The sequence below is a fragment of the Pristis pectinata genome, chromosome 3 (genome assembly GCF_009764475.1).
Source record: "Pristis pectinata isolate sPriPec2 chromosome 3, sPriPec2.1.pri, whole genome shotgun sequence".
Lineage (NCBI taxonomy): Eukaryota > Metazoa > Chordata > Chondrichthyes > Rhinopristiformes > Pristidae > Pristis > Pristis pectinata.
In genome coordinates, this window is record NC_067407.1 from 120,618,885 (window position 1) to 120,632,335 (window position 13,451).

A 13,451-nucleotide genomic window follows, 5' to 3' on the forward strand; every position below is an offset into this window, starting at 1 on the left:
TTGGGAATAATTTTTACTCTGCTTACTGCATACAACAAGATTTTCTACCACTTGATTTCCTAATCACTGACATAGTTAAAATTTGAACAATATATCATTTCCAATACTACCAGGGTGTTGCATACCCGCCCAATGTCAGGTTTCAAATAAAACAAGTCCAGCCCTTTTTGTGGCGTGTATTCGAAGACCAGAGACCAGAATCTACAGGCATTCAATATGTGTTGCATCTTACTTTAAATACGAAGTAGAGTTTCCTCGTCAGGCACATTTCTTTAATAATGAAAAAGTCAGATGTTGAAGATTTGGAGAACCTTGAACAAGTTGGTCCAATCTTAATCGAACTGAGAATTCTCACCTATTGGAGGGAAACATTTAATCCTTCCAGGAAATACTGCGAGCAACAAAAAGGCAATTAGTTACAGGATATACCCCATAGGTTGGGAGAGAAACTCTAAGGTAGCCTCAGACGATGGAGTGTATGTGGACTGAGATGTAATGACTCTCTCAGGGTATCATGGAGCTGCGCTGTGGTAGACACAAGGATGAGTGGCCGCTGATATACTTGTTGAATGAAGTCCGACCACCCTGATTGCTGGTGATGCCTTTCACTTATTACCTGCTTTCACTGGTTTCTGCTAACCTGTTATTCATGATGGCTAAAGCTCCCACCCCTCCTGAGAAGCCATTCTGCCTGGTGTTGACACAAACTGTCCGGGGATAACCATTGGCAGTTTCTGACAGCTGTTTCTGCAGGATGGCAAGTGACACCTTGTTGGAGGCAGTCAGGTCCTTCATGGAGATCATTTCTCCAGAAAGCCTCCTTCCCTCCGTATCACTGTCAAATGGCCCGTCTGTTTCTGCCAAGGTGTGGCTCCTGCGGATTCGAGATTGTCCTGGCGTGATCGCATTGCGGCGTCCAGTGCGCATCTTTCCCCTCCGACACCTGGGGCAGCAACTACATTCTAGTTTCTTCAGTAACCAGTTGAGGAACTGCTTGATCACAATGGAGATGACATTGAAGAGTGAATAGATGCAGCACACCCCCAGTAGTATGAATACAAAATTACCAAATCTGTACAATCCCTGATTTGTATAGGCTGCATTCTGACTGCTGACAAGATCCCCAAAACCAATAGTACTGAATGTGACAAAGCAGAAGTACAGTGAGTCGGTGTAGTTCCATCCTTCCACCGGCGTGTACATGGCAGAAGCACAGCAGGAGATTATAACGGCAGCAATCCCAAGGATCAGCATGACGTAGTAAACAGATGGCTTCCACCCAGTCAAGCTGGCCACATCCATGAGGGAAGATTGCCGGCCAATGATGGGGGGCAGCAGGCCTTTATTCTGCAGCTGCCTCTGGTAACACGCCTTCATGATGAAAGCCAGCAGGGTAATGATGCGCTCGAGAAAGAGGTTGAAAAACAGAATGGTTCCCGCGCATCCGAGGAGGCCATAAAATATCAGAAACACTTTTCCTGCCACAGTTGCTGGAGTTGTCATGCCAAAACCTAAAACAACAAAGAAACAGGGTGGAATTTATGGTTTTCTCATTCACATCTACAATCCCTTAAATAAGTAGTGCGAATCATCTCCCAGATATTCTAGCTAAGCACTTCCACAAACCAAAAAGACCGACTGGCATGCCCTGGATTTCTAATTATTTGTTTACTTACTAATGGCCTCAGTGCTAAATTAGTACAATTCAAGGAAGTACAATGCTTATATTAATTTAAGTAAATACAAACAGGCTGTTTCCCCAAACTTCTTGAAAAAAATTGTACTCCATTAGGTGTTTCCTACACTAAATGCCAAATCTGAAGCATCCACATCACAACCCTGGGAATCTCTCTGACTGCAGTCCTGCCATCACATTCACCACATGAACCAATACCATGGCACTCTCCAGTGCTTGCCACAACGTTCAAGGGTGGACACAAGAAGAGGAGGAAAAAGGAGAACAGGTTTATTAAGAAGGTTATTTAAAAGTTAATATTAAATAATAGTAATCCAACCTTCACTCTGTAGAAATTGTTATGGTCATTTGGCTCTTCATTGTAGAAAATAATTAATAATTCACAACTTCTGTGTTAAGTTAAAACTGAATTAAATTCTATGCATTCTTCTTTAGTATTTCTCACTGTTTACAAGTGTTACTGGTCCAATCAATGGCCTTTAAAAATTTCTGACAAACTTGCATAAAGATTACATTCAACCCCTTGTCTCTTTGAAAGTCTCCGGAGACTTAAAATATGTTTAAAAAGACAGTAAAGTAGTTACAGCCATAGTTTCCATTTAAATCCAATAAGCTAAATGTTGCATGCATTTGGACAATTATTTGAAATGGGATAACTTGTCTCCTCCCCAGTCTGCCTTTCAACAACAAAATTATCATCATATGATGTCTTGAATGAAGCTGATACTTGATTTTTGTGAATGAAGCTGGACATGAACATTTTTGTGTGCTGTGATGAAATTAAAGCCAATACAAACCAAATCATAAACAGTATGTGCTTTATTTTCCTAACAATGACTTCACATGGAATCTACAACAGAGAAGTAGGCCATTTGGTCCAACACTTCTCCTTAACTCCAATTATCTCTTCCCACCTCACCACCATATCCTATTCTACCTCCTGTATGAAAGCCTCCCTTTGACGAACAAATGTAAATTACTTCATACTTCTGCCACTCTTTTTGCAAGGAAATTCCTCCTAAAATACAAATTTAATTTAATTAATTTTTATCTTTGGTTAAAATGCATTTCTAACATCAATTTAAGTAATTAAATGTTAAAATTAGAGAAAATAGATATTTCAAATCTCTTTTCCCTTCCCCAGATTCTCTCTTCAGATTATCCACTCCTCATGAAGAAGGGCTTCCTGACATTGGTTTTGCCGTCTCATCCTATTTATTAATGTGAAATTATGATGAGAAATAATGCTCTACAATAAATTTATGGTTAGAATATGATAGTTTGCTTCAAGCTGCACCAATTTAAAACTTCCAACACTAATTAATCCAGGGAGACACAAACTTCCTATGACCTGCCAACAGTATAAGAAATGATTGTATAATTTACATAATAAAAATGCTCTGTACAATTTGAAGTTACAACAATTTGCATTAAACTTCAAGAATCCATAGAGTTGAGGACTGGGGAATTTTAAATTACAATAACCAGTCTGTAGAAATTTGGAATTATTGTGTATTGTGACCATGTTACTTCCTGCAGTAGCTTTGTATGCAATATTGCAGGTCAGCCTGCTTGGTAATGGTGCAACAACTCCTTGCTGGGGCCCTGGCAGAGATATTTGCATCATTATAAGCCACGGGTGAGGTACCCGGTGAATGGAGGGTGACTAATGTTGTGCCTCTATTTGAAAAGGCCTGCAAGGGCAAACAGGGAACTTCAGACCAACATGGTGGGAAAGTTGCTGCAAGGGATTCCGAGAGACAGGATCAATCTGCATTTGGAAAGGCAAGATACAAAACGCTGGAGGAAGTAAGCAGGTAAGGCAAGGACTAATTAGGGATTGTCAACATGGCTTTGTGCTTGTGAAGTCGTGTCTCATAAATTTGACTGAGCTTTTTGAAGAGGTAACCATGAGGATTGATGAAGGCTGGGCAGTAGACATTGTCTACATGGACTTTAACAAGGCTGTTGGCAAGGGCCGCATGGTGGCTGCTCCAGAAGATTAGATCACATGGGATCCAGGAAGAGAAGATCAATTGGATACAAAGTTGGCTTGGTGGTATGAGTTAGAGAGTGGTAGTGGAGAGTTGCTTTACAGATTGGAGGCCTGTGACCAGTGGTGTGTCACAGGGATCGATGCTGGGTCCCCTGTTGTTTGTCATACTTATTAATGATTTGGATGAGAATGTAAGGGGTGTGATTAGTAAGGCTGAACTTGACACCAAAATTGGTGGCATAGTGAACAGTGAAGAAGTTTGTCTAAGATGACCACAGGATCTTGGTCAACTGGGAAAACGGGCAAAGGAATGGCAGATGGAATTTAACACAGACAAGTGTGAAGTGAAGTTGGGAAGTTAAAACAAGACATACACAGTGAATGGCAGGGCCCTGGGGAGTGTTGGAGAACAAGAGATACCTAGGGGTACAAGTTCATAGTTCCCTGAAAGTAGTGACATAGGTAGACAGGGTGGTGAAGAAGTCATATGGGACTTTGCCTTCATCAGATGGGGCACTGAGTACAAGAGTTAGGACGCCATGTTACAGCGGTACAGGATGTTGGTGAGGGACTGGCATAGAAGAGGAGCTGAGGCCTGGGGCAGATCAGCCATGATCATATTGAATAGTGGGTCAAGCTTGAGGGTCCACATGGTCTATTCCTGCTCCTATTTTCTTATTTTTGTATAAATAAATCCAGCTTTGGATTTGGGAGAAATGACATGACTTGAGTGTTGTATTTCTGTGATGGGTATTAACTCCTCAATTGGATTACAGGCATCCCCGGGTTATGAACTAACGGACACCTGAACAGCAGAACTAGTTTCCTCTCTCTCTCCACTTTAAGTAATTGTTCTTTCTTGTCAGTCTGATGTGCTTTTGATGCCATTCATCACGATACTGTCGAGGTGTGGTTACCATATCAAGTGATTTTTGTGTATTTTCCTCTTTATGGACATCTATAAAACAGAACTCATTTGATACCCGGAGACAGCCTATAACATCTTGCAGTTCACAGAGCCAAAACCATAACCCATTCAACAACTACATTAGGAACCAGCTCTACAAACAGCAGACAGTAAGATGCAATGTCTCACAGTTCAAATCAATTTTCCTAGACTTCAAGGCAGACAGAAGGAAATCAGAAGAAAGCTCTTTCAAATACTTATACTTGCATGACGTTGCCCCTTTACATGGTGATATATGGTTGAGAAACAAAGGACTGCAGATGTTGGAATTGAGATGAATAAGCAACAAGATGGTGGAGGAACTCAGCAGGCCAGGCAGCATCCGTGGAGAGAAACAGACGGTCAATATTCCTGACCCAAAACGTTGGCTGTTTGTTTTTCTCCACGGGTGCTGCCTGGCCTGCTGAGTTCCTCCAGCATCTTGTTGTGATATATGGTTCATGCTTCCTGAAATGGTCCCATTTATTGAAAGTGTACAGCGTTGCTCTGGGATTAAGATGACCCTGGGTTTCTTCAGTGTTAATTATCGACATTGTCATTGATCTTGTTTTCTTTGAAGAAATCAGTGGCAGGCTTTGAATAGAGGTCAGAAAAGGTCATGAAATCATGTAACACAATCAACGAATTATGGATAGTTACAAACAGGAGTAGGTTTACCCTTTCATCACTAGGTTCTATCAGTGGAATTGCTGAACAATTTTCAGTAAACCCTTTAACTGGTTCAATGCAAGAGCTTAGTGAATCTATTGTAACAGCAGGGCCTCTTGAATTTGGAAACAACAGGATATATCTTAGATTACTGGCTCATTAAAAAGAAAAAGGTACCCCTTTCAGGACACCCAAAGGCACTTTTAAGAATAGTCACTGTTAATGTGCAGGAAACAGCACCAATTTGTGCACAGCAAGCTCCCAGAGGCAGCAGTGTTTTAATGACAAGAAAATCTGATTTTGTGCTGATCATTGAGGAGTAAGTATTCACCAAGTCACCGGGATAACCCAGAAACTCCCCTGATGTATCCCTTTGACAATGGGGAGAGTGGAAGACATTTAAAAGATGCTCAGGAACTCCCTGACACATCTCTTTGATATTAGGAAGAGAGGAAGCAAATATCCCCATGTTCTTGTGGACTAGAATTTCTGGAACTCACAGTCCTATTGCTTTCCTCATAGCTACTTATTTCTAGGATTCACTTACAAGATGACACCAATACTAGCATTTACAGCCTATTCCTAATAGTCCTTGAGAAGACCTGCTTTCAAGAACCACTGGTGATGGTGCTCATACAGTAGTGTTCGGTCAGAGGACCTTGTAGCTGGTATTCCCATGCATTTGCTCTTCTTGTACCTTTTAGACTATGGAACTTGTGGGTTTGTACAGACGGTCTCCACGTTGTGATAGGGTTCCGTTCCTGAGAACTGTTCATAACCCAAACAATTTGTATCAGAAATGAGCAAAAACAATGTGTGGGAGAGGGTCACAGAAGCAGCTGCGATGGGAGAGCGAGCAGGCACAGGAACAGCCGCCACCAGCTGGTGTCACTACCCCAGTGAGTGAGCAAATGTCTGCTCAGCGCTTCCAGCTCTGCTCGGCTCGGCCCAGCCCCTGATTGTTGCAGCTCATGGGTGGGGCTTGGGGATGTTGGTGGGTGGGTGTGAAGAGGAGGCACTTGGAAATGCCCCTTTCCCACCTGGCAGAAGATGCCTGAAACCTGACGGCAACCGGCAAATCCGTCCCCATCCATCCCGCTGGTCTCCCAAACACACATTCGTATGTACGGGCTGTCCATAAGTCAGGCATTCGTAACCTGGGGAGGACCTGTACAACACTCATGAAGTCTTTACAAATTGCTTCAGTCAAGGAGCACTGGTGGTGAATGTTTAAGCTAGTAGGTGCAATGGGTTGCCTCTTAAAGTGCCGGGCTTTATCCTGGATAGTGCCAAGGTTTCCGAGTGTTCTCACCAAGTAAGTTTCAATGAAAAATACGACCCTTGTACTGAACTGAATTTTACAGCTAGTTTTTTATCATGCATTGTGCAAACTAACTGCAGAACTAGATCACTGTCTCTCCTGCCTCTGATGTTTCTATGTGGCTGATTCTATGCTTCATCTCTTCTGACTCTCAATTTCTTTGCTTTCCTCTGCATTCTATTACTCTCCACTTTGTTCCTTCTTTCTGGGGGAGATGAATTTGGTGACCTTTTTTCAAAAGGCAGCTGTTAAAGGTTGGCTTGAATTGCTGGTAAGTATGGCCTTCAAGCAAGTCACTTCTCATCCCTTCCCCATCACTTAAATTTTTCTCCCCTCCTTTGGTCCCTAAATCTTCATGTTCCACTGGCCTTTCTCCTTCCTGCCAATCCCTCACTCCTATTTGATTTCTCCCCCTTCCTCCCACTCTCCTTGTTCCCCTATTTTATCTTGTCACTCCATCTGTCTGCCTGGCTCAGCTCTCTCTTTCTCTTCTCCCAAGGGGAGCTACCTAAAGGCCAAAGGCTTCATCAGCTTTAATGAGTTTTTTTCACATCTTTCCCTCAGAGCTTTAGTTGGCCAATATTTACCCCCTTTTAATAAAAAGGATACTATCAGGTGAAGATGAGCAAAGTATGCCTGTCATTTATCAGTCTCTCTTCACCTTTGTCTTATGGGTATTAAAAAATTAGAAACTGCTTGGAAACCCAAATAAAATTTCCTTTTAAGTTTCTTAAGTAAGATTCTTTCTTTCTTTCTTTGTGTATTAGCGCCTAGCTAAAGTGGTGACAATGGATCCAATGTGTTCTTCCTGCCAGATGTGGGAGATCTGGGAGACCTCAAGTCTCCCTGATAGCTACATCTGCAGGAGGTGCATCCGGCTGCAGCTCCTTACAGACCGTGTTACGGAACTGGAGCTGCAGCTGGATGACCTTCGGCTCCTACGGGAAAATGAGGAGGTGATAGATAAAAGCTACAGGGAGGTAGCCACACCTAAGTTGCAGGAGACAGGTAGCTGGGTGACTGTCAGGAGAGGAGAAGGGAATAGGCAGATAGTGCAGAGTACCCCTGTGGCCATTCCCCTCAATAACAGGTATACCACTTTGGATACTGTTGGGGGGGACATCCTACCAGGGGAAAGCTGCAGCAGTCAGGTTGCTGGCACTGAGTCTGGCTCTGTGGCTCGGAAGGGAAGGGGGGAGAAGAGGAGAGAAATAGTGATAGGGGACTCTATAGTCAGGGGAGCAGACAGGAGATTCTGTGGATGTGAAAGAGACTCTTGGATGGTATGTTGCCTCCTAGGTGCCAGGGTCAGGGATGTCTCAGATTGGGTCCACGGCATTCTAAAAGGGGAGGGTAGGCAGCCAGAAGTCATGGTACACATTGGTATCATCAATGTAGGTAGGAAAAGGGATGAGGTCCTGAAAAGTGAATATGGGGATCTAGGTAGGAAGCTGAAAAGTAGGACCTCAAGGGTAGTAATCTCTGGATTGCTGCCTGTGCTATGCACCAGTGAGGGTAAGAATAGGTTGATTTGGCAGATAAATGTGCGGCTGAGAAATTGGTGCAGGGGGCAGGGTTTCAGATTTGTGGATCATTGGGATCTCTTTTGGGGAAGGTATAACCTGTACAAAAGGGACGGGTTACACCTGAACTGGAGGGGGACAAATATCCTTGCGGGCAGTTTGCTAGAACTGTTGCAGAAGTTTTAAACTAGCTTGGCAGGGGGATGGGAACTTGAGGTCAGAGGATGGGGCAGTTGGTGTACAGTTTGATGCAGCGTGTGGAGAGACTGTGAGGAAGGATAGGCATTTGATTGGGCAAAATTTCAGTCAGTTGGATGGGTTGAAGGGTGTCTATTTTACTGCAAGAAGTATCAGGAACAAGGGTGTTGAACAGAGCATGGGTCAGTACATGGAACTACGATGTTGTGGCCATCACAGAGACTTGGCTGTCACAAGGGCAGGAATAGCTGCTGGATGTTCCGGGGTTTAGATGTTTCAAAAGGGACAGGGAGGGAGGAAGAAGAGGTGGGGGAGTGGCTTTGCTAATCAGGGATTGTATCACAGCTGCAGAAAGGGAAGATGTCCTGGGGGGATCGTCTACTGAGTCAGTGTAGGTGGAAGTTAGAAACAGGAAGGGAGAAATCACTTTATTGGGAGTATTCTATAGACCCCCCAAATAGCACTGAGGAACAGATCGGGAGGCAGATTTTGGAGAGGTGCAAAAATAACAGAGTTAATGTCATGGATGATTTCAACTTCCCTAATATCGATTGGCACCTCCTCAGTGCAAAAGGTTTGGATGGGGCAGAATTTGTTAAGTGTGTCCAGGCCGACTACAGGAGAGGCCATTCTGGATCTGGTACTAGGCAATGAACCTGGTCAGGTGTCAGACTCACTCGGTGGGTGAGCATTTTGGAGACAGTGACCACAACTCCCTGATCTTTACCCTTGCCTTGGAGAGGGTTAGGAACAGACAATATGGGAAAGTATTTAATTGGGGGAGGGGGAATTATGATGCCATTAGGCAGGAACTTGGGAGTGTAAATTGGGAGCAGATGTACTCAGGGAAATGCACAATGGAAAAGTGGAGGTTGTCTACAGATCACTTGCATGGGGTTCTGGATAGGCTTGTCCCACTGAGGCAGGAAGAGGATGGTAGGGTGACGGAACCATGGTTGACAAGAGATGTGGAATATCTAGTGAAGAGGAAGAAAGAAGCTTGCTTAAAGTTTAGGAAGCATGGATCAGACAGGGCTCTAGAGAGTTACAAGGTTGCCAGGAAGGAGCTTAATAATGGACTTAGGAGAGTGAGAAGGGGGCATGAGAAGGCCTTGGTGAGTCGGATTAAGGAAAACCACAAGGCGTTCTACTCGTACATGAAGAACAGGAGGATGACTTGAGTGAAGGTAGCACTAATTAGGGATGGAGGAGGAAACATGTGCCTAGAGTCGGAGAAGGTAGGGGAGATACTTAACGAATACTTTGCTTCAGTATTCACCTGTGAGAGAGACCTTGATGTTTGTGAGGACAGTGTAAAACAGGCTGATAAGCTAGAACATGTCAATGTTAAGAGGGAGGATGTGCTGGAACTTTTGAAAAACATCAGGAATGATAAGTCCTTGGGGCCGGACAGGATATATTTCAGGATACTATGGGAAGTGAGGGAAGAGATTTCTGAGCCCTTGGCAATGATCCTTGCATCCTCACTGGCCATAGGAGTAGTGCCAGATGATAGGAGGTGGCAAATGTTGTTCCTTTGTTCAAGAAAAGGAGTAGAGATAACCCTGGGAACTATAGACCAGTGAGTCTTACTTCAGTGGTGGGCAAATTATTGGAAAAGATTCTTACGGACAGGATTTATGAGCATTTGGAGAAGCATAGTCTGATTAGGGATAATCAGCATGGCTTTGTGAGGGGCAGGTCATGCCTCACAAGCCTGAGTGAATTCTTTGAGGATGTGACAAAACTCATGAGTGTAGAGCAGTGGATGTGGTGTATATGGACTTTAGTATGGCACTTGATTAGGTTCTCCATGATAAGCTCATTCAGAAGGTTGGAAGGCATGGGATCCAGGGAAACTTGGCTGTGCGGATTCGGAATTGGCTTGACCATAGAAGGCAGAGGGTGGTTGTAGACGGAGCGTATTCTGCCTGGGGGTCAGTGACCAGTGGTGTTCCGCATGGATCTATTCTCTGACCCCTGCTCTTTGTGATTATTATAAATGACTTGGATGAGGAAGTGGAAGGGTGGGTTAGTAAGTTTGCACATGACATGAAGGTTGGTGGTGTTGTGGAAGGTTGTCGAGGGTTACAATGCGACATTGATAGGATGCAAAGCTGGGCTAAGAAGTGGCTGATGGAGTTCAACCTGGAAAACTGTGAAGTGATTCATTTTGGAAGGTCAAATTTGAAGGCAGAATACAGGGTTAATGGCAGAGCAGTGTGGAGGAACAGAGGGATCTTGAGGTCCAAGTCCATAGATCCCTCAAAGTTGCTGCGCAAGTTGATAGGGTTGTTAAGAAGGCGTATGGCGTGTTGGCCTTCATTAGTTGGGGGACTGAGTTCAAGAGCTGCGAGGTAATGTTGCAGCTCTATAAAACCCTGGTTAGACCACACTTAGAATATTGTGTTAAGTTCTGGTCACCTCACTATAGGAAGGATGCGGAAGCTTTAGAAAAGGTGCAGAGGAGATTTACCAGGATGCTGCCTGGATTGGAGAGCATGTCTTATGAGGATAGGTGAAGTGAGCTAGGGCTTTTCTCTTTGGAGCGAAGGAGGATGAGAGATGACCTGATAGAGGTGTACAAGATGATAAAAGGCATAGATCGAGTGGACAGCCAGAGACTTTTTCCCAGGGTGGTAATGGCTAACACAAGGGGGTATAATTTTAAGGTGACTGGAGGAAAGTACAGGGGGGATATCAGAGGTAAGTTTTTTACACAGAGCATGCTGGGTGCATGGAATGCACTGCCAGGGGTGCTGGTAGAGGCAGATACATTAGAGACACTTAAGAGACTCTTAGGTAGGCACATGGATGATAGAAAAATGGAGGGGTATGTGGGAGAGAATGGATAGATTGATCTTAGAGTAGGTTAAAAGGTTGACGCAACATTGTGGGCCAAAGGACCTGTACTGTGCTATCATGTTCTATGTTCTATGTTCTAAAACAAAATGAAGAAAGCGGACTTTACTCAACCCATCATTCCCCCATCTTTTATATTAAAACAATTTTTAAAAGTTATTGAACATAAAATATGCAATAGGTTTGTATTCAGAACAGTGATTTCTTTTTCAATCAAATGGAGAAGCAAATTGGTTCTTATTTTTAAAAGGAAATATGATGTAAATGTTACTTCTATAAAGCTTTTGAGATTTTCCCTCTTGTTTTTTAAAACTACTTGAACATAAAATACTTTGCAGAAAGTGCTAGGAGGTAAAGAGGAATATTCCATCAGTGTAGTAAATTAGGCAAACTGTAACTACTCGGATTACATGACCAAATTTAGATTAGGTCCTTGGCCCTAGGCAGAAGGGAGTAAATCAACCAATCTTCTTGCATATACCTAGTCTTGGTTTTCTTGAAAATTGATTTAACTGCAGTGTAACAGGTTTAATGATGAATCAGGGAACTTGCCTGTGGTGCAGTCGATGGCTTAAACAGGTGGTAAGAATGCCATTTGTTAACCTAGTCAAATATCAATTTCAAGAAGTTGCATTCTGTTAAAAAATGCTGTGACGCGCTGCGAAAGTGATGAGCTGTATAGCCTCCTGTGCTTCTGCCAGCTGTCCTGAAAAGAAATGATCCCTCTCTGCCCATCCTTTTCCACAGTGCTGCTTCCAGCATCAGCACGTCTTCTTTCCACAGATCTGTTCGGTTTCAGAAAGGGCAACAAATTGCAGGACTGACATCCTATGGGGCCACTTCGATGAAGTAAAGCAGAGAAGAGATGGTGCTTTAATAAGATTGGATGCCTGCATCAGCAGTTGAAGCGGCACTTCCTGGCTCCTGGGATATGTAACAGAGGTATTCAGTATGCAGCAGGAAGGAATGACAACTATCAAAATTCCAGGCCATCACCTCCTTCATTCCACTGACTCTGTTCAATAGGAGATGGATTCTGGTTTGAGGTTTGCCTATAGCACTGTGCAGAGTGGGCAATTGCCTCCATGGTGGGCTCTAGAAATGGCTCCATTGGTCTTTGGTCCCTATAGAGCAGGGGAGTAACCAGTGATTAGGTCACTCCAATCATTTGATATCTAGAGGGAGGCCAGAGGGGGTTTCAGACACCGACTATGAATCAGAAAAACGGAAAACAACTTCTAGGTTGTAAGCCTGAGGCTGTATCACATCATTGTTTTTTTTGTTGTCTGCACAGGGCTCTTGGGAGGACCACAAATCATGCCAGAATCAGGTCACTGGAATAATTCTTTCTTCAGCCCAAGTAGATGCTGTGAGAAAGTATAAATTCAGGAGTCACAGAAGTACACTGATAATCTTTGTGCAGTCTCATCCAGCATATTAGTAAACTGGTGCAAACATGTAGGAGAATTGGGCCAAGTGCAAATATTGGCATAGCACAGGACGTAGAAGAGTACAGTACAGGTGCAGGCCCTTTGGCCTACAATGTTATGCTGTATTGAATAAGCTAATTACACTTAATTAAACTAATCCTTTCTGCCTGCACATGGTCCATATCCCTCCATTCTTTGCATATTTATGTGCCTATCTAAGAGCCTCTTAAACACCTCTATCATATCTGCCTCCACCACCACCCCTGGCAGTGCATTCCAGGCACCCACCACTCTCTGTGTAAAATACTTGTCCTTTGAACTTTCCCCGTCTCACCCTAAATGCATGTCCTCTGGTATTAGACATTTTGACCCTGGGAAAAAGATACCGGCTGTCTGCTCTATCTATGCCTCTCATAATTTTATAAACGTCTATCAGATCTCCTCTCAGTCTCTGCCGCTCCAGAGAAAACAATTCCAGTTTGCCCAAATTCTGCTTATAGCACATGCCCTCTAATCCACACTTCATCCTGGTAAACATCCTTTGCACCCTCTCCAAAGCCTCCACATCCTTCCTATAATGGAGTGACCAGAACTGAATGCAATACTCCAGATGCGCACTAACCAGAGTTTTATAAAGCTGCAACATAACCTCCTGACTCTTGAACTTAATGCCTCGACTAACAGACACAAGCATGCCAATATGCTTATTTACCACCCTATCACTGTGAGTAGCCACTTTCAGGGAACTATGGACTTGAACCCCAAGATTCCTCTGTATACCAACACTGTTAAGGGTACTGCCATTAACTG

The 13,451-nt window shown here is 43.6% G+C and overlaps 1 protein-coding gene across 1 annotated transcript in view; it reads right to left on the minus strand.

The window, feature by feature from the left end:
* Window positions 1-202: 202 nt before the first annotated feature.
* The window catches only part of LOC127568382 (potassium channel subfamily K member 12-like), a 58,396-nt gene continuing 45,147 nt past the window's right edge, over window positions 203-13,451 (minus strand). The window contains exon 3 of the mRNA XM_052012055.1: window positions 203-1,511. Within this exon, the coding sequence (XP_051868015.1) occupies window positions 613-1,511 (899 nt within the window). The 3' untranslated portion in view covers window positions 203-612. The remainder of the gene's footprint in view (window positions 1,512-13,451) is intronic.